The 26,608-nt window shown below is 43.2% G+C and overlaps 1 protein-coding gene across 3 annotated transcripts in view; it reads left to right on the forward strand.

The window, feature by feature from the left end:
• Positions 1-2,715: 2,715 nt before the first annotated feature.
• LOC142759132 (embryonic protein UVS.2-like) overlaps positions 2,716-26,608 on the forward strand; it is a 34,590-nt gene continuing 10,697 nt past the window's right edge. For 2 of the 3 annotated variants that reach the window (XM_075861008.1, XM_075861009.1), the window contains exons 1-12: positions 2,716-2,798; positions 6,446-6,467; positions 7,226-7,291; positions 7,433-7,567; positions 7,672-7,789; positions 8,846-8,874; positions 9,000-9,081; positions 13,449-13,570; positions 20,569-20,678; positions 20,785-21,010; positions 22,874-22,992; positions 23,821-24,043. In XM_075861008.1, the coding sequence (XP_075717123.1) occupies positions 2,733-2,798; positions 6,446-6,467; positions 7,226-7,291; positions 7,433-7,567; positions 7,672-7,789; positions 8,846-8,874; positions 9,000-9,081; positions 13,449-13,570; positions 20,569-20,678; positions 20,785-21,010; positions 22,874-22,992; positions 23,821-24,043 (1,318 nt within the window). In that variant the 5' untranslated portion in view covers positions 2,716-2,732. Of the gene's footprint in view, positions 2,799-6,445; positions 6,468-7,225; positions 7,292-7,432; positions 7,568-7,671; positions 7,790-8,845; positions 8,875-8,999; positions 9,082-13,448; positions 13,571-20,568; positions 20,679-20,784; positions 21,011-22,873; positions 22,993-23,820; positions 24,044-26,608 lie in introns of those variants that run through there. The other variant, XM_075861010.1, reaches the window with a different exon arrangement.

Raw genomic sequence — 26,608 nt, forward strand, 5'->3', positions numbered from 1 at the left:
TTATTTTCTTATTTCACATCAGTCCTGCAGATGTGAACCAATACTTTGTAAATCGCCAAATTAGGCCTCAATTTTGCATGGTACTCTTTCACTCCTGAAACCTATTGATCGTCCAGGTAAAAGATTAGGGCCACATGTAGGGTGTTTCTAAAACCAGGAAACTCTGCATATTAATTAGAGAGCTGCGTTTTCATGGTAACACATGCTGGACACAACATATTGGACACTGAAATGGCAAATCCATGGTAAAATTGCCATTTTCACTCTGCAACATCGAGTGCACACTAATTTCTGGAAAACACCTGTGGGGTTAACATGCTCAGTCCACTACCAGGTGAATACCTTGAGGGGTGTAGTTTCCAAAATGAGGTAACTATTGGGGGATTTCCACTGTTTTGGTCCCACAGGAGCTTTGCAAATGCGACACAGCACCCAAAAACGATTCTAGCAAATGGTGCTCCTTCCCTTCTGAGCACTGCCATGTGCTGAAACCGCAGTTTATGACCAAATATAGGGTATTTACGAATTCTGGAGAAGTTTCTTTCCAAATGTCGGGGTTCTTTTTCTCCTTTATTTGTGGAGAAAATAAAAAATTTTGAGCTAAAGCTACATCTTATTGATAAAAAATTCATTTTTATTTTCACTGTCCAATTCTAATAAAATCTATGAAACGCCTGTGGGGCCAAAATGCTCACTACACCCCTAGATGAATTCCTCAAGGGGTGTAGTTTCCCAAGTGGAGTCACTTTTGGGGAGTTTCCACTGTACTGGTATCTTATGGGCTTTGCAAAAGCGACATGGTACCGAGAAACCAATCCTGCACTCCTATCTTTCTGAGCCCTGCGATGTGCCCAAACAGCAATTTATTACCAAATATGCGGTATTTCCGTACTCTGGAGAAGTTGCTTTACAAATGTTGGAGGGCTTTTTCTCCTTTATTCCTTATGGAAATATTTTTTTATAGCTACAGTACAACAACATCTTATTGGAAAAAAATAAAACTTTTCATTTTCACGTCCAAATTCTAATAAAATCTATGAAACACCTGTGGAGTCAAAATGCTCACTACACCCCTAGATGAATTCCTTGTGGCATCTAGTTGCCAAAATAGGGTATTTTTGGGGGTGTTTCCTTTGTTTTGGCTCCACAAGACCCATTCTAACCTGACATAGTGCCTAAAATTTAATCCAAGGGTATATTCACACGCTTACTAAAAAACGTCTCAAAATACAGAGCTGTTTTCAAGGGAAAAAGCAGTATTTTTAGCACCTCGCATTTTTTGCTGCATTTTTTAGGCCGTTTTTGGAGCTGTTTGTCTATAGAGTCAATGACCGTTTTCGCATTGAAATCAATGAGCAGATGTTTGAAGGCATTCTGCTTCCGATTTTCCAGCCGTTTTTCTGGACGTTTACGGCCCGAAAAAATGGTTAAATGGTTAAAATAGCCCGTTTGAACATACCCCAATAAAAAGAATGCCCCAAAATCCACTAGGTACTCCTTTGCTTTTGAGGCCTGTTTTTCGGTCCATTAGGACACTAGGACATGTGAGTTATTTATAAAAACTGCAGAATCTGGGCAATTAATATTAATTAGTGTTTCTCTGATAAAACCTTCTGTGTTACAGAAAAAATTGATTAAAATGGAATTTCTGCAAAATAGATGAAATTTGTAAATTTGACCTCCACTTTGCTTTAATTCGTAAAAAGTTTAAAGGGTTAAGAAACTTTCTAAATGCTGTTTTGAATACTTTGAGGGGAGCAGTTTTAAAATGGGGTGATTTATGGGGGCTTTCTAATATATAGTCCCCTCAGAGCCACTTCAGAACTGAACTAGTCCCTAGAAAAATAGGCTTTTGACATTTTCTAAAAAATGTGGGAAATTTCTGTTAAACTTATAAGCCTTGTAACGTCCTAGGAAAATAAAAGGATGTTAAAAAAAACGATGCAAACATAAAGTAGACGTATTAAAAATGTTAAGTAGCAACTATTATGTGTGGTATTACTGCATGTCTTACAAGCAGATACATTGAAATTTCGAAAAGTGCTAATATTTGCAAATTTTCTCTTAATATTGGTGTTTTTCCACAAGTTCCAAAGTTATTACCACATAAAGTGAAACATGTCAGATTTGAAAAATGAGGCTCTGTCAGGAAGGTCAAAAGTGGCTGCAGCGGGAAGGGGTTAATAATAAATTTTGTGTTACATCTCACAAAACAGAAAATTTTTCAATTGTAATTTTTTTTAAAAACGTTCCCATGTGCAGATATTTTTGTTACATACATGGTTTGGTGCCCCCTGGTGTTCTTTTGATTTCTTCTCTCCACCTAATGTGTGGACTCAGTAGCACTGCCTGGATCTTCTTGTACACAGGTCACGGATTAATTCCTGCATTTGTGCAGGCCAGTTCATTAGAATCGGCGTGCTGGATTTATTTTTATGTCAAGATTGGAGCCAAATTTTTTGGTTAAGAATTAATTTAATCCTAACAAGATATCTGTGAATATACGGTACCAATTATCCGGATAATGATATTATTCTTCATTGTGTGTATGTAAATCCAGCCAATATGTGGGTGGACCCTATCACATTACAATCCTTCCTTGGGGGGGGTCACTCCCTCTTTATGATCACATGCCCGTGTGATGATTGGCTGTTTCATCCCCAATTTTGGGTTTAAATAGAGTCTATGATGCACATGTACTAGCAGAAGAGAGAAACTTGACACACAAGATAATGGCGCTTAGTATCATGTTGCTGTGGTTAGTTGGCTGTTTACTAATTCAGGCGACACCAATAAAGGTAAGTAAGCAGGGGCGTAGCTAGAGGCTCATGGGCCCCGATGCAAAAATTCTTACTGGCCCCCCCCCCCCCCCGCAAACTTCTCATGGCCTAAGTGACCCAACAATGCAGCACTAGCAGCCGGGGCGTCACTAAGGCTGGGTTCACACACACTATTTACGGACGTAATTTGGGCGTTTTAGCATTGAATTACGTCCGAAAATGCGGCTCAAAAGCGTCGGCAAACATCTGCCCATTCATTTGAATGGGTCTTACGATGTTCTGTGCCGACGGTAATTTTTTTTTACGCGCCGCTGTCAAAAGGCGGCGCGTAAAAAAGTGCCTGTCACTTCTTCAGACGTAAATGGAGCAGTTTTCCATGGACTCCATGGAAAACCAGCTTCAATTACTTCCGTAATGGACGCAGCAAAAGACGCCTGCACATGCCATTACGGCTGAAATTAAGGTGCTGTTTTCTCCTGAAAACAGCACAGTAATTTCAGCCGAAACAGACGCTGCCGTGTGAACAGACCCTCAGGGCTTAAAATGTCCGGGAAATAGCCCCAATACATGTGTCCGCCCCAAAAAAAAGTGTGTATATGAGACAACATAGCATATCTATAGCACTACGACCCTATAAACTATGGATAGGATTAGATACAGTGGCTGAGCAGACAGTATCACACATGATAGGATTAGATACAGTGGCTCAGAAGGCAGTATCACACATGATAGGATTAGATACACAGCTCAGCAGACAGTATCACACATGATAGGATTAGATACAGTGGCCCAGCAGACAGTATCACACATGATAGGATTAGATACAGTGGCTCAGCAGACAGTACCACACATGATAGGATTAGATACAGTGGCTCAGCAGACAGTATCACACATGATAGGATTAGATACAGTGGCTCAGCAGACAGTATCACACATGATAGGATTAGATACAGTGGCTCAGAAGGCAGTATCACACATGATAGGATTAGATACACAGCTCAGCAGACAGTATCACACATGATAGGATTAGATACAGTGGCCCAGCAGACAGTATCACACATGATAGGATTAGATACAGTGGCTCAGCAGACAGTATCACACATGATAGGATTAGATATAGGGCCCAGCAGACAGTATCATACATGATTGGATTAGATACAGTGGCTCAGCAGACAGTATCACACATGATTGGATTAGATACAGGGCTCAGCTGGCTGACATTGCGGATCCAGCGCTGGACCCAGGATAGGTAAGAATAATAATTTTGCTTCTTTATGTGTTACTGATTATTTTTGTGTGTTTGTGTTTTTTTTACAGGTTCGGTTGTTGGACTTCGGATACGAGGACTTCAATGACGGCTTTTTTTTTATTCTCAATAAAATGGTTAATGAGGGTTGTTTTTTTATTTCAATAAAATATTTTTTCTATGTGCTTGTATCTTTTTAAACTTTATTATCACCGCCTTAGTAATGGCCGCTGGCTGATTAACAACCTCCATTACTAAGACGGGGCTTAATGTGAGCCGGTGCAGAGGCTACAATAACCCCCATTATTACCCCGGTACCCACCGCCACCAGGGGTACTGGGAAGAGCCGGGTACAAACCAGTACCCGACCATCTGTAGTGACGGGCAGGCACCGGGGTAGCCGCAGGCTGGTAGTATTAGGCTGGGGAAGGCCAAAAACAGTGGCCCTTCCCACCCTTGTAATGCTGCCTGCTGCTGCTGTGTTGTATCTGGCTGGTTATGAAAATTGGGGGGGACCCGACATCGTTCTTTCCAATTATTTTTTATTTTATTTTTTTTTAAATGACGTGGGGTCCCCCCCATTTTCATAACCAGCCAGATACAATAAAGCAGCAGCATTACCAGGATGGGAAGGGCCACTGTTTTTGGCCTTTCCCCTCCTGATAATACCAGCCTGCGGCCACCCCAGTGGCCGACCATCGCTACAGATGGTCAGGTACTGGATCGTACCCGGCTCTTCCCAGCACCCCTGGTGGCGGTGGGTACCGGGGTAATAAAGGGGGTTAGTGTTAGCCTCTGCATCCGCTAACACTAAGCCCCGTCTTAGCAATGGATGCTGTCAATCAGCCGGCGGCCATTACTAAGGCGGTAGTAATATAGTTTAAAAAAAAAACACAAAGACATAGAAAAAATATTTTATTGAAATAAAAAAAAAAACCCACACAACCCTCATTAACCATTTTATTAATAAAAAAAAAGCGGTCATCGAAGTAGTCCTGGAATCCGCCGTAGTCCAACGACCGAACCTGTAAGAAAACACACAAAAAATGATTAGTAACACATGTGTTAGGGTATGTGCACACACACTAATTACGTCCGTAATTGACGGACGTATTTCGGCCGCAAGTACCGGACCGAACACACTGCAGGGAGCCGGGCTCCTAGATTCATACTTATGTACGACGCTAGGAGTCCCTGCCTCTCTGCAGGACAACTGTCCCGTACTGAAAACATGTTTACAGTACGGGACAGTTGTCCTGCAGCGAGCCAGGGACTCCTAGCATCGTACATAAGTATAATGCTAGGAGCCCGGCTCCCTGCAGTGTGTTCGGTCCGGTACTTGCGGCCGAAATACGTCCGTCAATTACGGACGTAATTAGTGTCTGTGCACATACCCTAAGGCTTAGATACAGGGCCCATGTGTGATACTGTCTGTGGGACCCTGTATCTAAGCCTACCACAAGGTAGGCTTAGATACAGGGTCCAGCAGACAGTAATCTTATACAGTATAAGATTACTGTGTGCTGGGGCCCTGTATCTAAACCTACAGTGTGGTAGGCTTAGATACAGGGCCCAGCAGACAGGATCACGCATGGGCCATGTATCTAAGCCTACCATGTGATTGGCTTAGATACAGGGCCCAGCAGACAGGATCACACAATCTGTGATCCTGTCTCATGGGCCCCCTAAGCCTGCTACATCGTAGGCTTAGGGGTTGTGCAGTCCCTAAACATTGATGGCCTATCCACAGGATAGGCCATCAATAGCTGATGTGTCGCCCGGGACCCGCAAATCAGCTGTTTTGAAGGGGCCGCAGCACTCGTACGAGAGCGGCTTCCCCTTCATTTCACTACTCGCTCACACTGTGAATCGCCGACACCGATTCACAGTGTGACCGGAATGAAGTGACAGGAATGAAGGGGAGCAGCTCTCGTACGAGTGCTGCGGCCCCTTCAAAACAGCTGATTGGCGGGTCCCGGGAGTCGGACCCCGCCAGTCAGGGCTAAGCTTACCTTCCTCTTCGGCCGCGGCGGGAGTTCTGTAGTCTCTATGCTGTGCGCGGCGGCATAGCGCTGTGACGTCATGCGCTGCGCACAGCGCTTGACGTCAGGACCTCCGCTGCGATCCGGAACCAGGAAGGTAAGTAAAGTATGTTACTATAGTAACAGGGGCCCGCGGCCCGAGTTACTATAGTAACTTTTTATTGATGTGGTGCGGGGGGCCGTGGGCCCCCCTGGCTTCGGGGCCCGGTCGAAATTGCGACCGCTGCGACCCCTATAGCTACGCCAGTGTAAGTAAGGATGCTTCAGTCTCTGAACTGTAACTGTATCCCTGCTTCTCTTACAAGGAGAGGTAAAAAGACCTGTATTTAGCACTTTTCTCATTCTCCCAATATAAACATGTCTCTATTTTCTCATAGAAAACAAAAGATGCTGGAAAAAGTAAGTTAAGATTTTTCTATCTATCTATCTAACCTTATTTCCATTTTTCTTCTCCCAATTAACTCTGCTAATTTTCCTTCTTTCCCTCATGCTTTTTGTTATGGTTTCCATAGTCAGTAATAAAACAGTTACTAGTAATTCAGTTCACCTATCCAATTGCCACTTTAAAGTTGCTCCATCCTCACTTGTACTAACTCTGGCAATACAAATGTATAAAAATGACAAAAATCTTAAGCTTTCTCTGCTTCTTCCTGACTCTAAAAACACATAGAAGAGTACTCACTGTATTATCAAATGGAAAACATACTTTATTTTGTCAGTATTCAACATGTTCAATAGAGGCTAGTCTGCTTTTGGGACGGATTTTTTTGTTTCTACAGATGGTTATTATGTATCACGAAAATTGTTGCCTATGTGAATTATAATGATCTTGCATGGTAGATGTTATCCGTACAGTGAGAGAACAATTGCATCTTGAGTATTGTTTTTGCTGAAATTGTGAGGCTAGGATGGGAAATATCATTATTGTGCTGGTGGTTCTTATTTCTAATCCAACATTGATGCCCCTATTTGCATTGTTCAAATTATGTTCTTGCAGAGGCGTTACTTGAATCTCCTGAAATTTAAGTAAACAAAATTCTCCCCAAAAATCATCATAAGTGAACTCTAGTGAACGCAGTGTTTTGCTAAGGGTAAAAATGTTCTAACATTTGTGCTGCTACTTTGGTATTACATTTTAATTTCTTTTTTTTTTTTAGCAATTGCCCCTTATCCTTACGCTGACAGCAGAGCAATGTTTGAAATAATTAAGGAAGCAAACAAAGGTGAGATTTGTGTAATATTTGCTAATGAAATTACTGAATTGTATTGATAAACAAAACTTTTTGGGGCAATTTTTGGGTGTTTTTTCATCATTGTGAAAATCTGTCAATATAGATCTAACTATTTGTCCTTTCTCATCGCAGACATCGCTGTCTTCCTTGTGGGTGGTGACATTGACGTTAAACACTCACGTAGTGCCAAAGTATGTCCTGGGTGCCAATGGAAAAAATCAGCAAATGGAATGGTAATAGTTCCGTTTGTCGTGTCCCCTGATTATTGTAAGTTATCCCTATTATAGATCTGACCTGAGATGCTTCTGTCTAGAGATGAAGTTTGTCAATATTTTAAACCTAAAAACATAACTCTGTTCTTCTGTTTCCAGCTAGTTTCGAAATATCAATGTTCGATACGCTCATGAAGGAATTTGAGATTATGACCTGTGTACAGTTTGTCAATAGAAGCAATGAACAAGACTATATCAGTATAGAGACTGGAGGAGGGTATGGAAATCTATCATTTAAGCTTAACTATAACAGTGTCCACAAAAATGAATCCATGAAGAATGAAAATCAGAGGAGTTGTCTCATCACAAACAACCTCTTTAATATTATAGCCATGAGTCCAGCTACCGAGGCACCCAACAGCGCTCTTGGCTTTTTTTGTAACTCCCAGTGTGCAGCCAACTCTCCATTCACTTCTATGGGGAGTGTGGTCGTCCTGAACTGGGGTCATGGATTCACAGATCTCTCGATGGGTGAGGGCCCCAGAGTTGGGACCCTTACCTCTCAAGTATTTATGATGGGAATACCCCTTAAATTATAGTATAAGTACTCTATTAGTTTTGCAAATGTATAAAAAAATTAAGATTTTCCATTCTTCACTATTTTCAAGCTTTTTGCAGTCAGTAAATAGCAAAATTCTTCTTTCTCGCAGCTGGGAATTTGCTACAGTGGTATGTAATCTAAGCTATCCTCTGTAAGCCTAACAGTCAAGGCTACCTACACTGATACATTGGAGCAAGCTAGACCAGAGAGTATTGTCTACACTGGATATAAGTGTAGTAAACTCCCAGTGTGAGAAGGTTCTGGTCTTTACAGGTTTTTAACCTCTAAATGTATGTTTTCATTCACTGACAGCAAAATAAGGGCTTGGAAATGGTGAGGAAATAAAATGCCATGTATGTTCAAAAAAATGGAAGAACTTTTTATTGTAAATTAATTTTATGGGAATGTACTTTGATAGCCTATCCTTAATATAGGCAACCATTGAGTTATCAGTGGGGATTTGACCCAGGGACCCCCCCCCCCCCCACTGATCATGTGCATGGATGTGCTGCTGTGCCTGTAGAGATGCAGCATCTTCTTCTGCTGATTATTGGGGTATCCCGGGTATGGACCTCCACTCATCACACATTGATATCCTGACCTAAGGATAGGCTATCAATGTACATTTCCAGAAGTCTCTTTAAGCTTTATGTACAAAAAAAACAGAAACCCCCTTTAATGTGTTTACTGTTCATGTACTAATATGGTACTTGATGCTGTTATGTTTTTCAGGTGTTGGTCGTATGTTGGGAAGGTTGGAGGTAGACAGATATTGAGCCTTGATATGCCTTCCTGTATAAAATACACTCTGGTACCACATGAATTCATGCACAATGTTGACTTGAAGGATCACGAGACTGATATCTCATTATTTTTTCTTAAATAGGGGATTACAGCAATTTTATCTTGGATGGAGGAGATACTTTTCAGCTACCATATGGCTACAACTCAATCTTGCAATTTAACTCGTAAGTATATGAAAAAGTTGAAAGTACACGTACATTACTGTAGAGTACCCCATTCTGGATGTATCATGTAAGCTATAGTCACACCAAATAACAAGATTATCATGATCTGTTAACCCCTTCGCACTTTGCCACTTTTGACCTTCCTGACAGAGCCTCATTTTTCAAATCTGACATGTTTCACTTTATGTGGTAATAACTTCGGAATGCTTTTACCTATCCAAGCAATTCTGAGATTGTTTTCTTGTGACACATTGGACTTTACATCAATGGAAAAATTTGCTCTTGAAATAGGCCGTGAAAATTAAAATCAAAATTTTTTCAAAGAAAATATAGGTTTAGCTAATTTTTTATCATTTCCACAAGGACTAAATGAGAAAAAGCACTGCAACATTTGTAAAGCAATTTGTCCTGAGTAAAACAATACCCCACATGTGGTCATAAATGGCTGTTTGGACACACGCCAGGACTTAGAAGGGAAAGAGCGCCATTTGGCTCTTGGAGCTCAAATTTAGCAGGAATTTTTGGGGGAGGCCAAGTCGCATTTGCACAGCCCCTGAGGGGACAAAACAGTGAAAACCCCCCACAAGTGACCCCATTTTGGAAACTACGCCCCTTAAGGAAATTATCTAGGGGTATAGTGAGCATTTTTAACCAACAGGTTTTTTGGCGAAATTATTGGAAGTAGGCCATGAAAATCGAAATGTTTTTTCAAAGAAAATGTAGGTTTAGCTATTTTTTTCTCATTTTCACAAGGATTAAAGGAGAAAAAGCACTGCAACGTATGTAAAGCAATTTCTCCTGAGTAAAACAGTACCCCACATGTGGTCATAAACCACACAGCACGGCTTAGAACGGAAGGAGCGCCATTTGACTTTTGGAGCTCAAATTTAGCAGGAATGGTTTGCGGAGGCCATGTTGCATTTGCAAAGCCCCTGAGGGACCAAAACCATGTTGCAAAGCCCCTGAGGGACCAAAATCATGAAAATGCCCAAAAAGTGACTCCATTTAGGAAACTACACCCCTTGAGGATTCATCTAGGGGTGTAGTGAGCATTTGACCCCATAGTTGTTTCATAGGTTTTATTAGAATTTGGACGTGAAAAAGAAAAGTTTTATTTTTTCCAATAAGATGTTGTCGTACTGTAGCTATAAAAAAATTATTTCCATAAGGAATAAAGGAGAAAAAGCCCTCCAACATTTGTAAAGCAACTTCTCCAGAGTACGGGCAGTGAAAATAAAAAAAAAATCCTTTTTCTTCAATAAGATGTAGCTTTAGCTCAAAATGTTTCATTTTCTCCACAAATAAAGGAACAAAAGAACCCCAACATTTGTAAATCAACTTCTCCCTCGTACGGCAATACAACATTTGTGGTCATAAACTGCTGTTTGGACACACGACAGGGATCAGAAGGGAAGGAGCGCCATTTGGCTTTTGGAGTGCAGATTTTGCTGGATCGGTTTATGGTCGCTATGTCGCATTTGCAAAGCCCCTGTGGGAACAAAGCAGTGGAAACACCCCAGAATTGACCCCATTTTGGAAACTACACCCTCAAGGTATTCATCTAGGGGTGTACTGAGCATGTTAACCAGGCAGGTGTTTTGCAGAAATTAGTGTGCACTCGATGTTGCAGAGTGAAAATGGTTTTTTTTGCATAGATGTACCAATATGTGGTGCCCAGTTTGTGCCACCATAACAAGACAGCTCTCTAATTATTATGCTGTGTTTCCCGGTTTTAGAACCACCCTACATGGGGCAATAATCTTTTGCATGGATATTCGACCAGGCTCAGGAGTGAAAGAGTACCATGCGAAGTTGAGGCCTCGTTTGGCGACATACACAGTATTGGTTCACAATTGCAGAGGCTCTGATGTGAAATAATAAAAGAAACCCCTGAGAAGTGACCCCATTTTGGAAACTAAACCCTTCAAGGCATTTATTTAGGGGTGCAGTGAGCATTTTCACCCTAGAGGTCTTTTCCATAAATGATTGTGATGTGGATGGTGCAAAGTAAAAATTTAAATTTTTCCCTAGATATGCCATTTCAGTGGCAAATATGCCATGCATAACTTGTGCCACTGGAGACACACACCCCAAAAATTGTTAAAAGTGTGCTCCCGGGTATGGTGATGCCATATATGTGGAAGTAAACAGGTGTTTGGGCACACTGTAGGATTCAGAAGAGAGGGAGCGCCATTTTTTGCTTTTGGAGCGTTGATTTTGATTTGTAGTAGTTTTGTTTGGAGTTTTACTGGTATTTTAGTTTATAATGTGGGGGCATATGTAAGCTGGGCAGAGTACATCAGGGGCATAGTCAGGTGGTATAATAATGTTTTAAAAAACAAAATAATCCATAAATATTTGTTACGCTGTGAAGCAATCCTCTCTGCACAGGCCGGTGTCGCGCTGATAAATGTCCTTTCTTATCCTCTTTTGGTCCACACTCCGCACCTTTACAGTTTGGGGAATTTTGGTGGGAACTGTCGTCCTGCTATAATACGGGCACCCTCGCTTCCAGCAGATATGTTTGGGCCCTCCCCTTCCTGGTTCCCTAATTTTGGGGCCTTGATAAATTGCCTTTTGAAAGAGAAGAAACGTTCCCCTCGGGCCGGCACAACTGCATATTTTGCTTTCCTGACATATTAGAGCCTTAACAAATTATTTTTTTCATAGACGTAGTGATATTAGGGCTGTTTTTTTTTCAGGACGAGCTGTAATTATTATTGGTACCATTTTGGGGTACATGCAACTTTTTATCCTATTTTTTGGGAGGCAAGGTGACCAAAAAACAGCAATTCTGGCATTTTTCTTTTTTTTATACAACGTTCACCACGTGTCATAAATTACATGTTAACTTAATCTGCGGGTCAGTACGATTACGGCGATATCAAATTTATAGCAATTTTTAAGTTTTATAACTTTTTGCACAATAAAATTACTTTTGTAAAAATAAGGTATTTTTTCTGTCGCCATGTTCTGAGAACAATAACTTTTACATTTTTTAGTCGACGGAGCTGTATGAGGGCTTGTTTTTTTTGCAGGACAAGCTGTAGTTAGTATTCGTACTACTTTTGGATACATGCGACTTTTTGATCCCTTTTTATTCCAATTTTTGTAAGGCAAAGTGACCAAAAAACCGAAATTCTGGCATTGTTTTTTAAGGTTTTTTTACGCCATTCACCGCGTAGAATGAATAACATAATATTTTTATAGTTCAGGACATTATGGACGCGGCAATACCAAATATGTATGGTTTGTTTATTTTTTTCAATAATAAAGGACTTGATAAGAGAAAAAGGGCGATAGTGTTTTGTTTTATTTTATCACTTGAAACTTTTATTTTATTTTTAACAACTTTTATTTTTACACTTTTTTAAACTTTTCTTTAGTCCAACTATGGGACTTGAAGGTCCAACTGTCAGATTATTTTTCTAATACATTGCACTATCTACGTAGTGCAATGTATTAGATCTGTCAGTCATTCACTAACAACAAGCCGATTAGGCTTCGCCCCCGGGCAGGGCCTAATTGGCTTCCATAATGGCAAAGCAGGATGCCATTGTTAGGCCTCCTGTTGCCATAGTTGCAGTCGGCAGTCCTGCGATTGCAGTGCAGAGCTGCCGATCTGCTGCCAACCACTAAGATGCAGCGATCGCTTTCGATACCGGGAGGCTAGTGTTAGGCCTCCGGTTGTCTTTGCAGACACCGGCATCCCGGCAATTTCATTGCTGGGGTGCAGATGAGCTGCAAACACCTTGAATTCAGCGATCGCTTTTGACTGCTGCATTTAAGGGGTTAATAGCGGGGATCGGAGCAAACTTCGGACCTCACCATTTCCCCAGGGTGTCAGCTATAACATGCAGCCGACACCCAGGTATGGGGGCACCAACTCAGCTTCTGGGCCGGTGTTCACCATTTGTCGTATGGATACGGCAAAAGGCGGGAAGCAGTAGCTTTCCATGAAGTATCTATACAACAAATGTCGAGAAGGGATTAAGGTAACTAACCAGGAACATAAGAATCCGATCCATTTTTTAAAATTTTTTTTTTTACAAAATGATCAGTTGTGATCAGCGAGAGAACCCAGAAGCAAGTGTTCAGTTCCCCTGCAGCGCCACCACAGAGGAAATTAAGCATTACGCAGTGTCCCTTTAAATCGATAGGCTATCTGTGTAATGCATGATCATGCTGGGTGCTCCAGAGCAAGAGATGCTTTTTGTAACCACGTTTTGTAAGGCACTAGAAGGGGAACTACCCCCACTCCATCATTGTACATGAAAAAATGAAAACCCATGAAGTCTAATCTAATTTTAAATATAACCTACATGCGCTTCTTTAGGCATATGATTAACAATAGCCACCTCCCATAGGAATTACTACAGCACAGGAAAGCCATCAATGGTCGTTAAATCTGACCCTACCATAACTCTTGGACAGAATGTAGGACTGGATGATTCGGATGTGAAGAAGGTCAACACGCTCTATAATTGCAGTAAGTACTTATATTTCACCCTGATGTTATAATAGTGATGACGATACGACTCTGCATCATGTGACCGGCCCTGCTGTACTCTACGTACTCACTGTACTACTTGTACATAGAGTACAACGGGGCAGGTCATATAATGAAGAGTCGTATCATCATCAAAAAAGACTGTGCACCTAGACTTCCGGTCCGCCGGCAGCGGTATAAAAATCTATGAAAATCTCAGAATCAGCACGACGGGGGACCAGAATGTATATTAGCGAGTATACCTACATACTGAAATGAGTACACTGTAAATAATTTTTGGTCCACACATAACCCCTTTAACCTCTTAAGGACAAGGACAATTTTGGCCTTGAGGAAAGAACAATTTTTTTTATATTTCCCTCTTTGCATCCCGACGCACATAACTTTTTTTATTTTTTTACGACGTAGTTGTATGAGACTTTGTCTCTTGCGGGACGAGTTGTACTTTATGTAGGTACCATTTTTTGGTACAAATATATTATCGTTTAATTTATATACATTTTCATTTTGGTGAAAATGCTGAAAAAAAGCAGTTCCGCTGCAGTTTTATTATTTTATTTTTTTTACACCCAACACCGATCATCATAAATAATGTTATACATTTGTTGTACAGGTTGTTATGGTCGTGGCGATACCAAATATGTCTATATTATTTCATGTTTTGGGACTTACTGTATATTTCAAAAAGTTTATTTATTCAAAAAAATTTGTATTTCTGTGTATTTTTTTGACAATTTTTCTTTATTTAACATTATTTTTTTTTACATTTTTTTACATTTTTTTTATTTAATCCCATAGACGGATTTTTCATTTTGATTTTTTAACTGTAATGTACTGGCATATATTAATATGCCAGTACATTAGCCTGTGTACTGATTGTACACAGGCAGTTGTTAGGCCATATCTCAGCAGAGGCGTAGCTAGGTTCTCCTGAACCCGGGGCAAAGATTCAGATTGGCGCCCCCCCCCCCCCAATTTATTTCCCGACATCTCCTTCCCCCTCGCCATGTTTTCTTTCTTTACCAATCAATGAGGTGTAATTTTTTTTTCACAATTTTTTTAATGTAACTCTAGTATAAAAGCATTTCTACATTTTACAAGCGATGTAGTTCTATAATGTAATTAACATAAAAAGAAATGAAAATAAAATAAATTAAAGAGGCCACACACAGCCCCCTGTAGATAGCGCCACACAGCCCCCTGTAGATAGTGCCACACACAGCCCGCTGCCCCTTTGTAAATAGCGCCACACTCCCCCCCTTGTAAATAGTGACACATTCCCTCCTTTTAAATAGCGCCACACTCCCTCCTTGTAAATAGCGCCACACTCCCCCCCCCCTTGTACTTAGCGCCACACTGGAACAGACCGGTCAGCGGTAGCCTACCGCTACCACTCTCCGCTCTGCCTGGTGTGACTTACCGGAGAAGCCGACGAGGTCATTCGGTGCAGGCAGCGGCGGAGTTCCTTCTGACTAGGGTTGGTGACAGCCAGGGCCGACCTTAGCTTGGATGGCGCCCTGTGCGGGACTCTCTATTGCCGCCCCCTACACAAACCAAAAATTAACCACATATATGGACACGCTGGAACATATATACTGTACATACATAAAGACAGATATTTAGACATACAGGCAAATATACATACACACATCTGGAACATACACATACACATACAGGTAAATATATAGACGTACAGACACATATACGCACACACACCGGCAAATAAATACACAGACCGGAACATATACAAATACATAAAAGGCACAAATATACAAGCACAAAGACACATTCACAAACAGACCCATATATACCCACACTGGCACACATGTACACAACACAGATAATGTAGTAGATGTTACCTGCTGTCCTATGTAACAACACAGATAACACACAGTGATAACTCTCTGAGTACAGATAATGTAGCAGATGTTACCTGCAGTCCTATGTAACACCACAGATAACACAGTGATAACTCTGAGTACAGATAATGTAGTAGATGTAAGAGACAAACACATGCAGAGACACAGACAGACAGAGAGACACACACACACACACACACACACACACTGTAACATATACACATACAAACACAGAGACACACACAATGTATTCACACTACACAGACATATACACACAGACACTCACCATGTCTCCTTGCTGACAGGTCAGGACGGGCTGTGGGCGGAGCTTCCTCTCTGCTTCGGCGTGTGTGTAGAGCACAGAGGCAGATGCTGGAAGGCTGCAGCACGGGAGTGGACCTGTGCCCTGACCTGAGTCTCATCTGACCTCATGTCACTGATGTGAGGTCAGGTGACAAGTCAGGTGACTGGACTGGTCCACTCCCTGGCCGTCACAGACCCCAGTCAGAACGCCGTAATTTCCTGGCTCTTCCTAAAGCTGCTGCAGGTGTCCGACATACGGGGCGCCTGTCAGCAGCGATCAGCTGCTCTTCGGTGCCCCCCCTTTCCCTACCACCGGGTTGCGCCCAGGGCACATGCCCCGCCTGCCCCCCCTAGCTACGCCCCTGATCTCAGTATGCCCCAACAACAGACAATATGGTCAGACAGCCCTGGGGTCCCTCAATGGATCCTAGGCTGTCTGGCCATACAAGTTTTGGGCTTAGATCGAGTCACAGGGATTTTCTGTGATGCGATCAAAGGGCAGTCCACCCTCCTCTTATTTACTTTGAATGCTGCAATCAGCTTTGATTGTGCAAGGAGTTAACCTCTTCTCTCCGCCGTTGGAGTGGGTCTGCGGCTGTCTATTATAGCCGTTGCCCCGCTCTTGATCACTCACGGACATGACTGTAACACAGGACGAGAATGCTCGTCCTACTGCGCAAAGCACCCGCCGCTCAGGACGAGTATTCTCATCCTGAGTCGGCATGTAGTTAATCTCTATATGTTATGTCTATGGCTGGGCTAGATCAAGGTGTGTGAAGGTCCCTGAGTAATATGGGTCCCTAGCAGGGACGTAACTAGGAAACACTGGGCCCTATAGCAAACTCTTAAATGGGGCCCCCTCAGGTGCCACACACAGCCCCCCTTATAGATAGTGCCACCCATAGATTGTGCCATACAGCCCCCCTGTAGACAGTGCTATACAGCCCCGCCTGTAAACAGTCACATCCCACTTGTAGATAGCGCCCCCTACCACCTCCCTTGTAGATAGTGCCATACAGCCCTTTGTGGATATCGGCATGAAACCCCCCTGTATATAACGCCATACAGTTCTCCCTGTATATAGTGCCACACAGCTCCCCTCCCATGTATGTATTGCCACACAGCCCCCCTTAGTAGATAGCGCCACACAGTTACCCCTTAGTAGATAGTGCCACACACAGAACCCTGTAGATTGTGCCACACACAGCCCCCTGTAGATAGAGCCACAGCCCTCTTTCTTGTAAATAGTGCCATACAGCCCCCCTAGTAGATAGTGCCACAAAGCCCCCCTTAGTAGTGCCACACAGTCCCTTGTATATAGCACCACACAGCTCCCCCATGTGTATAGTGCCACAAAGCTCCCCCTTGTGTATAGTGCCACACAGCCCCCCTTGTATATAGTGCCACACAGCCCCCGAAATAGTACAAGGCAATGGCACATCCGAGAAAGTTGTATCAGCCAGGGGGAATGTCAATCAAACATGGAAAGGTGAGTTTGGAGGCAGGACTATGTGACTCTTCAGGATAGCGGCACCACCCCATGACCCTTTAATGAGTAATTAGCATATGGTGTGCGCCGTCTAAAAGTGGATTTTATAGATTTTTGCTGCGTCTGAAAAAACAGCATACATTCGGAAATATTGTCAGGTCATGTATTACCGCATGGTGGCGGTTCAAGGGGTTAAAACTACCAGACAGGTTTCCATTAAATATACAACAAATAAAAAACAATTGTATGTGCCTTGCAATTTTGTTATTATAAATATATCCTATATAATTAGAGCACCAGAACCAAGCTCAGTACATAAATACAGCACTAGAACCAAGCTCATACATATATACGGCACGAGAACCAAGCTCATACCTATATACGGCACTCGAGCCAAGCTCATACCTATATACGGCACAAGAGCCAAGCTCATACATATATACAGCACCAGAACCAACCTCAGTACTTAAATACATAACTAGAACCAAGCTCTGACATATATACAGCAACAGAATAAACATCAGTACATACATACAGCACTAGAACCAAGCTCAGTACATATATACAATAACAGAACCAAAGTCAGTACATATATACAATACCAGAACAAAGCTCAGTACATATATACAGCACCAGAACCAAGCTCAGTACATAAATACAGCACCAGAATCAAGCTCAATACATAAATACAGCACCAGAACAAAGCTCATACATATATACAGCAACAGAACAAAGCTCAATACATAAATACAGCCCCAGAACCAAGCTCAATACATAAATACAGCACTAGAACCAAGCTCATACATATATACAGCACGAGAGCCAAACTCATACATATATACAGCACCAGGACAAAGCTCAGTACTTAAATACAGCATCAGAACCAAGATCAGTACATATATACAGCACCAGAGCAAAGCTCAGTACATATATATAGCCCCAGAACCAAGCTCAGTACATATATACAGCACCAGAACAAATACAGCTATATTTAGTGCAACCCCTGCCGTATAGGTTTGTATGGCGTAAAACTGCAGCTCCCAGCATGGCCCAAACAATGGTAAGGATATGCTGGGAGATGTTGTTTAAAAAAAAAAAAATCAAACCACCCATCATCTCGCTGCAGATCATACAATGACTACAGTGCTGATTAGAGGCAGAATAAACATTTTTATTAAGTGACTCACCGGTGCCGTCTCAGATTCTAGTTCTTTTTCTCTTTTCTTCTCCCACCAATCCAGACCTCTATGATGGATTTCTCCCGGCCACAACCCATTTCTGCAGTTTTCAGCTCAGAAGTCTTCAGCTTCTCACTTTCAAAACATTTCTGCACCTATAAACGAAGATAAATTCTCAACACCTCTAAATATAAAAGTGCCATACACTGCACCTCTAACTATAAGAGCGCCATACACTGTGTCCCTGATTATTATAGTATCATACACTGTGTACCACATACACATCATGCCCCCTGTAGTTAGTGCCCCCATAGCCCCCCTGTAGATAGTAACCCCCATAGAGCCTCTGTAGATAGTGCCCTACATAAAAGCCCCTGTAGATAGTGCCCCACATACAGCCCTCTGTATATAGTGCCCAAATATGGACTCTAGAGCTGCAATGCAATAGTGCTAACCACTGAGCCACCGTGCTGACCTACATATAGATAGTGCCACACAGCTAACCCACCCCTGTATATAGTGTCCCACATATAGCCCACTCCTATAGATAGTGCCCTACAAATAGCTCCCACGATAGTTCTCCACATATAGCGCACCGCTGTATAGTGTCCCACATATAGCCCACCCCTGTAGATAGTGCCCTACATATAGCTCCCCCATATATAGTGATCCACATCCCCACACATAGACCCCCCCCTGTAGATAGAGCCCCACTGTAGATAATGCTACTCAGTTTTAGTAGAAAAAAAAAATGTTACATACTCACATGATCCCGTTCCGTCCGGTGGCAATGCAGATCTGCTATCTTCTGAGCTGGTCTGCTGGAGCTGAACGACGCAGGCGGCACTTCGTTGAAAGGCGCTGATTGAAAGGGCAGAATGACTTGCCCCGTCAATCAGTGCCCTTCAACCACGGAAGCGGCGTGATTACGTCATCGTGCCGCTAGCGTCATTGAAAGGCGCTGATTGGCGGGGCAAGTCATTAGGCGCAGGTACAATTATCGCTATAGACGCAGGTACAATTACTGCAAAAGGGGGTGGCTGTCGCTAGCACCAGGGCCCCCTCCGGTGCTAGCGGCACCACCGGGCATGAGAGGTCCCGTGCCGCCCAGACCATAAATGTTAGAGGCTCGGCGGCGCGGGCCCTGCAGTAGCGTCGCTACCGCCGTAGCAGCCATAACGGTTGCTAGCGGCGCCACCGGGCATATGGGGAGGGGGCGTGTTGGCGGGCAGCACGGGCCCCCTCATGCCAAGGGCCCCGTAGAAGCCACTATGGCTGCTACAGCGGTAGTTACGCCACTGGTTCCTGGGCTATCCTTTTTATTTGTGGAAGGAATGAATACTATCTTAGAAAAAAATAAAAAGCTACAGTACAGATGAAAAATGAAAATAATATAGCTACACTATATTTAAAGATACAAATGGTATCACAATCTATCACAACAACCATGCAGCATTAAAATAATACCACCATAAAGTGCTCGGACAATGGCATAACAATGCCCAAACAACAGCATTATAATGTGCCAAAATAATATTGCCATATAATGCCCAAATAATACCTCTATATACGACCTATATAATAAATATCACCGAACCTGCTGATTTGGGCAGTCTGGTGACTTTCAGAGATAAGTGCTGCCAGAGAGTTCTGCTATTGGCCAATATCTTCCTCCCTATTGAAATAGATATGCACACTTGTTTGATCTGAGCATGCATGCTTATGGGGAAACGGAAGAAATAGATATATCACCTGAACGCGTGTTGTGCCGACTATCTTGTGTGTATAGTTATGGTATCAGAGACTTGTAGCACCCTGCTATGATTTGTCATGGGGAGAGTGGTGAAGGCCCCTGGATGGTGAAGGGCATTTGCCCATTTTGCCTCCCCTATAATCCAGCTGTGGTTTGAGGGTATGTATGTGTTTTAACGTCCTTCTGTTTTCCGTGTCCTTTTCTTTGCTGGGTCTTCAGGATTCTCATGGCTTCTGTGATTGCATCCACCCATCCATTTGTTGTCCTCTTCTTTTCCCTGCTTTTCTTCTGGGCATAATTATGTTTTCCAATGAATTGTTAGTTTTCATATTTTTTATGCATTTATGCTGCAAGTTTAAGTATAATTTCATGGCAAATTTTGTATTTTTTTTAAGATGTGTGTTCAAGAAAGTTTGTGAAATTATCAGGAACTTTCATCTATAGCTCAACTCTATCAAGCCAAGGAGGACCCAGCTGCTTTTATCTTATACAATCTGTCTACAAGGTACATATTAAATATCAAACAAACATCTGTTGTATTAAATACTTTTCCTGAACAAAAGCTTATTGGCTTTGAGCTTACACTGTTACTTCCTTCTCTTCCATCCCAGGTTTCCCTGCAGCTCAATGACATCAACATCTTATCATCTCCTGACTGTGATGATGCCTACATTAAAGTCTATGATGGAGTCAGTAAATCATCGCGTCTTCTGCTGGACAAGACATGTGGAAGCAACGTAGTTCCACCTCTAATTTCATCCGGATTTTACATGCTGATAGAGATTGTGAACAACCAGCCATCAGTTGAGAGCACATTTAGTGCTTCCTATCAATCAGGTAAGTGTCCTCCACTTTTCAAATCCACCTAAACAAAAACATGCTGGAAAAATAACTACCAAGGTAGGAGGCATGGGAGCTGCTATGTGGCCCAGCAGCTAAGGGGTCCATACAGGGGCTTAGATATAGGGGATGCAGTGGTAGCAGTTGCACCCGGGCCCTGGAGACTGAGGAGGCCCAAAATCCCCTCAGCCACATAAGAGGACACCAGTATTATAAATTATATATGGTAGGTGGGGGAGCTGTGAAAGATTTTGTATTGGGGCCCAGGAGTTTCAAGTTACGCCTCTAGGTCCACCTCCACTTATTGGTGAGGTGCAGTAAGTGATCGCTGTGGAAGAGTAGGGGCAGTGCCGGCTCAAGGTTTATGTGGGCCCTTGGGTGACAGACTTAGTATGTCCTTTTGTGGGGGAACTCATGGTGGCAGTAAAATGTCAAACGTCACTTTGTGCCCCCATATAGACGTTAGGCCCTGTTTATGCCCCAATATAGAAGTTAGGCCCCCCGTTTGTACCCCCATAAATTTAGCGCACTCTGTAGATACTGCCACACAGCCCCCCTATCAGGTAGTGCCACACAGCCCCCTCTCCCTGGTAGTGCCACACAGCCCCCCTCCCTGGTAGTGTCACACAGCCCCCTCCCTGGTAGTGTCAATCAGCCCCCTCAGGTAGTGCCAATCAGCCCCCCTCCCAGGTAGTGCCACACAGCCCCCCTCCCAGGTAGTGTCACACAGTCCCCTCCTCCCAGGCAGTGCCACACAGCCCCCCTTCCTGGTAGTGCCACACAGCCCCCCTCCCAGGTAGTGCCACACAGCCCCCTCTCCCAGGTAGGGACACACTGTCCCCCACCCTGGTAGTGCTGCACAGCTCCCCTTCCTGATAGTGCCACACAGCCACCCTCCCTGGTAGTGCCACACAGTCCCCCTCCCTGTAGGTAGCGCCTTTGAGGTTCCCTGTAGGAGTGCAATACCCAGCCAGAGAATTGCCGACCCTTTGACTGGGGATTCCTCTCCAGGAAAAGCCCCTGATGTCACTGTCCATATATAGACAGTGTTGTCAGGGGCAACCCCAGAGCTATAGTCCCGGGCAGAGCGCTACTAGTACTCTGCCTGGGAACCATGCTCTGCTCTTGACATCACTGTCCATATATGGATAGTGATGTCCGGAACAGAGCTTAAGTCCTGGGCAGAGCGCTAATAAAGGCTCTGCTCCGGTACTCCAGCTCTGGGGAAGCCCCTGATATCACTGTACATATACGGATACTGATGTCAGGGGCAACCCCAGAGCCAAAGATACCGGGAAAAGCGATACTAGCACTCTGCCTGGGACACTGCTTTGCTCCTGACAACACTGTCCATACATGGACAGTGATGTCAGGAGCTTTCCAGAGACAGAGTCCCGCAGCAGAGCTGCTAGCACTCTGCCTGGGACTCCTTCTCTCCTCCTGAGATCACTGTCCATATATGTACAGTGATGCCATGACGACGGGGCCCCACAAGGGTAGTGGGCCCTGCAACTTGCCCGGGTTTGCCAGGTGCTGACGCCGGCCATGAGTACAGGGAACGGCAGTGGAAAATTAAATGCAGAACATTCATCCACCAAAGAAAGGACGAGAAACACCGGAGACCACTGAGGACTTCATGTCGTGAACTCACTTCCTGCTGAAAGTAGTCATGGTAGACTGGGACCCCATTTAAAGTTTTGATATGAAACCCCATAACTCTGTTTTACACCCCTACTTGTTCTTCTGGGTTATTATAGACAAGAAAAAGTGACTACTATGACTTTTTTTAAACTTACACACTAAAAAGTTATGATTTAAACAAACCGAGAATGAACACTAAGTCAAATTCTTTTCACATAGTGAAATACGGAGAGACCTTCGTGGCGCAAACCGGGATTGTGAAATCTCCAGGATTTCCTAATATATATCCAACCCATCTGGACGTTGTATATAGCATCATAGCCCCTGAAGGATATACGGTAAAAAGTTACATCTCAAAGGCTGATAATCTCTCATGATTTTCATTAGGTTTGAAGTGTGACTGGACATTTACATCACATTCCAAAAAGTACAATCCCACATTTCTGATTGACTCAAGATATTTGTTGTTATCGATGCAGTCTGTTTATCATAATATTAGATATGAAAATAATGTCAATGTTGATTTTACGCAACAAAAATCATTGTTTAAAGCATTGCTTCTCAAACTGTAAGTTGGGCCTATACCCAGTTGCACACAACCGAGTGCCACTCGGACCATATTTCATGGCATCCGAGTGGCACCCGATAATTTTCACTAACCTATTCACTTAGTGGGTGAATTGGGTACATGAACACGGACCCGACGTTCCGATCCATGGAAAGAGAGAACATGTCCTATCTTTCCACGGACGGGACTCGGGCGGCACGACGGTCTTGTGCAAGGGCCCTAACTGGTGAGGTGCCATACAGTTCCTTACAGGGCACTGCATGCCTGCCGAACACCCCAGATTCCACAGGACAGGAGGGAACTTCTACATTTCTTCTTGTGGCAAAAAAGGCCGGGGGCGACTGGATACAGTGACTGATAATGGGCACTGTGGCTTACATGTGGGCGCTGTGTGGCCTTTTATCCAGCACACTTTCCACACGACATCCATATGCCCATATTTTGGTAAGGATGTCGACCACTAGTGACGCCCACTTTTTGAGAAGCAGTGGTGGCTTAGTCAAAATATTAAATTGACAATCACCCCATTGTACTGTATTGTAATTCCACCAATCCCAGACTCACGCATACATCCTTTACATGTTTGTTTTTTTTACAGGTGGTTCTAAACTTCCTATTTTTTTGGATTCAAAATTCACCAAAATGCATCCCAGAGTATTTGATAATTAGAGATGGTCCGTTAACCACATCCCCAATCCTGGGCACATATTGTGGACGTCTTGACAACATACAGGTGGCGTCTACTGGCAATATAGTACTTCTACAGTTCCACAGTGGGAATCTTATTGAATATAATGGGTTTTATGCAAAGTATAAGTTTGGTAAGTGAGATCAGATATTTGTTGAACCACGTTGAGCAGTTTTCAAATTATTTTACCAGCCACTGTCATATTTCAGACCTTACTGACCACACAAGTATAGCTACATGGATATTGTCCTATCCTTGTACACAAAGGTTGAGGCCATAAAATGTCAATGACGTAAATGGGTTGCCTAATAAAGACAAGTCCTGGTCATATACCCTATTTTTTGTGTCACCATATTCTGAGAGCCGTAACGTTTTTTATTTTTCTGTCAAAAAAGCTGTGGGAGGTCTTGTTTTTTGCAAGATGGGATGTAGTTTTTATTGGTACTATTTTGGGGTACATGCGACTTTTTGATCACTTTTTATTCTATATTTTGAGAGGGGTGGTGACCAAAACATACTGATTCTAACATTGTTTTTCATTTATTTTTTTCGGTGTTCACTGTGCGAGAAAAATAACATTATAGTTTGGGTCGTTACGAACGCGGTGATACCAAATATGTGTACTGTGTTTTAACGGTTTCATTTTTTTCCTATAATAAAAGACTTATTATAGGAAAAAAAATGTATTTTTTTTACACTTTTGTAAAACATTTTTATTAACTTTTTTTTTACTTTTTACACTTGCTTTTTTGACCTGCAGCTCTGATCGCTGCTAGAATACATTACACTATGTAGGTAGTGTAATGTATTCCAACTGTCAGTGTGACGTCACAGTCTCTCTGACAGTAAGTCTACGAGGACCAGCCAGTGGTTCCCGATGCACATTGTCATAGACACTGTCACCGACAGTGTGCATCGGGAACGACACAGTGACCTCCTCCTGTCACTCTGATTGGTCCTGATAGGCTTCCATACATGGCAGACACAGAGGCCATTGTTTGGCTTCCGGTCGCCATGCTAGCCATCGGCAAACCTCGCGATTTCATTGTGAGGTCTGCCAATGTGCTAGAAACCCCTAAAATGCGGCGATTGCAATAGATCGCCGCATTTAAGGGGTTAATTGCCGAAATCAGCGGAAATGAACCGCTGATCGGCAACAGTAGAGTGTCAGCTGTCGGGGACAATTGGCCTCCCAGTTCCCGATGCACTTGTCAGAACTCAGTAGCAGGGCAGTGGCTGTATCAGACAGCTGCAGCCCCGCTCTCATACATTCATGTGTTACAATACTGAGCTGTGCGGCCGCACAGCTTAGTATCGAAATACATGAAATAACGGTATCGAACCGTTTTGGGGTCCACGGTATCGAAACAGTATCGAAGTTTCGATGCATCATGCATCCCTATCCAGGACATGTATACTCTTTGTGTATATAGCTCTAAGGCCACTTTCACACCCAGTATTTTGCATTATAAGCCAAAATCAGGAGTTGGTCCAAAACACAGAAGACGTGCAAATATTTCCATTATACTTTTGCTATTCATGTTCCGCTTCTGGGTTTGGCTTATAAATAGTAATGCAAAATACTGACCAAAATCATGCAGTGTGAAAGTGACCTGTCAATCAATCTGCTGAACTCATTCCCTTTATTTCTAGAACATAATATCAACAGTTTCAGAAACATCAGATTAAACAGTGAGTATATAAGACCCTCCACGGACAGGGATATTCTCTAGTCCAGGACATGTATTCTGTATGTGCTATCAATCTGTTTAACTCATTCCTTCCCTTTTTCCAAGACATTAACATCAAACATTTTCATTAGATAACATCAAAACATCATTAGTGAGTAGAGATGAGCGAACCGGGACAACCGAACCCGGTTTCGGTCCGAACTTCCGGTAAAGTTCGGTTCGCAGCGAATCCGAACTTCACCGGGTTCGGCCGAACCCGTTTTGACCGAACCCGGTCAAAAACATTATACAAATCGGGAGCCACTTATCTCTATCAATCACTGATAGAGAAAAGAGGCTGCTGATTAAAAATAAAATAAAAAGCATTTCATACGTACCCGGTCGTTGTCTTGTTGACGAGTCCCTCTTCTTCCTCCAGTCCGACCTTTTCTGACGCGGCAGCCTGTGATTGGCTGCAGAGGCCTCTGCAGCCTGTGATTGGCTGCAGAGGCCGCGGCAGCCTGTGATTGGCTGCAGCGCTCACAAGGCTGCATCGTCATCAAGGAATGTCGGGCCGGATGTCGAGAGGGACGCGTCACCAAGGCAACGGCCAGGAGACCGGACTGGAGGAAGCAGAAAGTTCTCGGTAAGTATGAACGTCTTTTTTTTTACAGGTACTGTGATCGGTAGTCACTGTCCAGGGTACTGAAACAGTTACTGCCGATCAGTTAACTCTTTCAGCACCCTGAACAGTGACTATTTAGTGTATGTGCACACACACTAATTACGTCCGTAAATGACGGACGTATTTCGGCCGCAAGTACCGGACCGAACACAGTGCAGGGAGCCGGGCTCCTAGCATCATACTTATGTACGATGCTAGGAGTCCCTGCCTCTCTGCAGGACAACTGTCCCGTACTGTAATCATGTTTTCAGTACGGGACAGTAGTTCCACGGAGAGGCAGGGACTCCTAGCATCGTACATAAATATGATGCTAGGAGCCCGGCTCCCTGCAGGGTGTTCGGTC

The sequence above is a fragment of the Rhinoderma darwinii genome, chromosome 4, assembly GCF_050947455.1.
Source record: "Rhinoderma darwinii isolate aRhiDar2 chromosome 4, aRhiDar2.hap1, whole genome shotgun sequence".
In the NCBI taxonomy this organism is placed as follows: domain Eukaryota; kingdom Metazoa; phylum Chordata; class Amphibia; order Anura; family Rhinodermatidae; genus Rhinoderma; species Rhinoderma darwinii.